Source organism: Aedes albopictus, chromosome 1, assembly GCF_035046485.1.
Source record: "Aedes albopictus strain Foshan chromosome 1, AalbF5, whole genome shotgun sequence".
NCBI lineage: Eukaryota > Metazoa > Arthropoda > Insecta > Diptera > Culicidae > Aedes > Aedes albopictus.
This window is the reverse complement of record NC_085136.1, coordinates 329754587-329757517: the sequence shown is the minus strand read 5'-3', so window position 1 is coordinate 329757517 and position 2931 is coordinate 329754587. Positions and strand designations below refer to the sequence as shown.

The window sequence follows — 2931 nt, the reverse complement described above, 5'->3', positions numbered from 1 at the left end:
ACACGGGAGGGAAATCAGTTGAAACAAGAGAAAAGTAAATAAACGGTCGAACGAATTTCTTAAGTAATTTATTTCGGTAATTTCAAACGGTTACGGAACGGATATCACGGTAACAGCGCCCATAACCTGTTAGCACAGATAAACAGACATACTACTTAGAAGAAAATTGCTTCAAAAACATCGTTTGGCATCTCACTAGCACCCTCTATAATGCTCAATCCGAAGCATTCGTTTGCAGGTGTTGTTTCCCTCGGCTCGATGTAACATTTTTGCAGGTGACGACTCCCCCGTGGCGTCATCCTTTCATAAAACATGAATGAAGGTTCATGATTGAGTCATTATATGTAAACATTAAACGGCGTCGCGTTCATTTCTCTTCAAAACTGAGAGGTGATGTAGGCACAGCAGCGCCACCATGACACATGCGAGCACAGTCCGAACCACACGTTATTTTCAAAATGACGGTTAAATCGTGCGATGATTTCGATTTGAGTATTATGTCTGTTTGTCTGTGCTGTTAGTAAAGATACGTTTGAATGTAACCTCACAGACAAACAGACGTAACACTTGCGAAATTTTCATCGACCACGCTTTTAACGATCATTTTAAATTTTCATAGTTGTGGGTTTCACAACCAGAGGCGCGCGCATCGTTTTTCTACGCGTTTGACGTTTCACACTAGCGCCTTCTGTTGACAATATTGCACAACACAGTGATTCGTGCAACTTTTCCACCAGGTGATGCTAGTGTGAGCTGGGCGATGGATTTCCATGAAAATCGTTCAAGGTGTTACGTCTGTTTGTCTGTGGTAACCTGTTCACCTGAACAAAGAATGATTCATTGGCAGTGTAGCAAAGTCATGGCTTACTTCAATTCAACAAAGTTGATGCATGAATGTTACATATCAGAGTAAAGACATAATAATTATTAGTTATTATTAGTTATGATTAATTAATAGTCGCACTTTCATGATATTTATATTTATATATTTTCCCAATGAAATAATAGCATAAAACGCGTTCACCAATTTATATGCATCCATCCATTGATAAAGAAATAGCATGTAGGGTAGAAGCACTAGATTCCGCTACTGCTCTAGTCTGCGCCCTGTTTAAAGCAAGAACCTAGATAGGGCTTTATGAACCTATTGATATTTTAAATCAGGTTTTATTTGAAAGATTATTCATATAGGAACCTCAAATACATTTTCCAATAAGGCCGACCAACATTCAATCCAACGAACCTTCCTATTGGATCTTGCTTGTTCTTGTAGGATTCTTTATCTATTCCAACAAGAATTATTGTTGTATATTCTTATGCACCCTTAGCTACCCGGCATTTCTCTCCCACAAAGAATGCACTCTCTTCTCAATGAAATAAAAATGTCATTGAAGAGCGTCTTGTTTACATGCAACTTTCGGCATCGATTGGGTGTCTCGTTTCGATCGGGTGATGTGAAATTTTTATCAATGAAAATTTAAACAAATTAAGTCAAACCAACTCGCAATCAGTAAAATACTAGTCAACCGATATAGTGTAAGTGTTAAGTGATAAAATGTATCTCAATTAACTACGCAATGTCAAAGTATGTAAGTTCTAAAAGTAAGAATAGATTACACAAATAATGGAGGGCACATAATGGCCGTCTAAGAATTTCACGGAAGACTATGACTTCAGCGTAGACTGTGCGAAGAATCAGATATACGGCCAAAGACTCTGACCCCCAAAACAGTATGGTGCACTTCTGCAAGCTGTGCCAACTGCTCCACAAGAGCATGGACTTCATCGAGTGCGATGAGTCCAACGTGTGGCTCCTCGAAGCCGTATTCAAGCTGAAGATCGTCCCCGTCAACGGCCGGGTGGAGCCCATCTGCCAGAAGTGCATCGCGAAGTACAACAAGGTGATCAAACGCAAGCGGAAGGCCAACGGCGGCTTTCCAATATCGCAGAGCCAGATCTTTCCCATCACGACCACTACCGTGACGTCGTCCACGCAGTTGGTTATTTCCGGCCCGATGATGAACGAGGTGATGCAGAGGCAGCTGTCGCAGCAGGAGCAACAGTCGTCGCAGATGTCGCTGGCGACGGCGGCGCAACTCAGGGAAGAGGACTCGTCGACGGAAACGTCGATCGTTACGGCTAATAGTTTCCAGCTGAATATAACGGGGGCTGCGGCAGTTTATAGAACAGCTGGGAAGGATGGACGGAGTAGTTCGGATGATGAGAGTTCGGTCGAGATTGTTAGCGATGTGGAAGATGACGAGGAGGATGAGGGAGATGGAGCAGAGAGCAGTGGCAGTAGCGATTGCTGTAGCGAGGATTCCGACGAAAGCAGCTACAGTTACAGCTCGAGCAGTAGCAGTGGGAGTTCGTCGATAACGCAAGGTAGTTTAGCCGGTGATGATAAGCAGGAGCTGGAGAATGTTGCCGAATCGGAATCGTTGAGTTCGTTCATGGAACGTGATGAAAGAGAAACCAGTTGTCAGTTGGAGTCGATAGTGGAACTGAAGGACACTGTCCTGATGGAACAGGCCAGGGCGACAGTTGAGCAGCACAAGAAATCGAAGAAGAAACGGAGCAAAGAGGCTGGATCTGCGCAGCACGTTTGCGAGGTTTGCGAGAAGAGCTTCAAGAAGGCCATCTACTTGAAGGTTCATATGCGAACTCATACAGGTGAAAAGCCGTTTGCATGCGACATATGCTTCAAGAGTTTTACGCAAGCGAGCAGTTTGAATACGCACAAGCGGTTGCATTCCAATATAAAACCGTTCGTTTGTCAGGTGAGTCGTACTTGGATGATTTAAGGGAAAGAGAGTAATGAAGACGGTTTAATTTTAGGTTTGTGGAGCCGAGTATACCAGTTCAGGAAACTATAGGGTTCATCTAAGGACGCACACCTTGGAGAAGCCTTACAAATGCAGCTATTGCGAG

At 43.5% G+C, this 2931-nt stretch overlaps 1 protein-coding gene across 1 annotated transcript in view; it reads left to right on the top strand.

The window, feature by feature from the left end:
• Positions 1-1070: 1070 nt before the first annotated feature.
• The window catches only part of LOC109414648 (myoneurin), a 4698-nt gene continuing 2837 nt past the window's right edge, over positions 1071-2931 (top strand). The window contains exons 1-2 of the mRNA XM_062842169.1: positions 1071-2780; positions 2839-2926. Of these exons, the coding sequence (XP_062698153.1) occupies positions 1734-2780; positions 2839-2926 (1135 nt within the window). The 5' untranslated portion in view covers positions 1071-1733. The remainder of the gene's footprint in view (positions 2781-2838; positions 2927-2931) is intronic.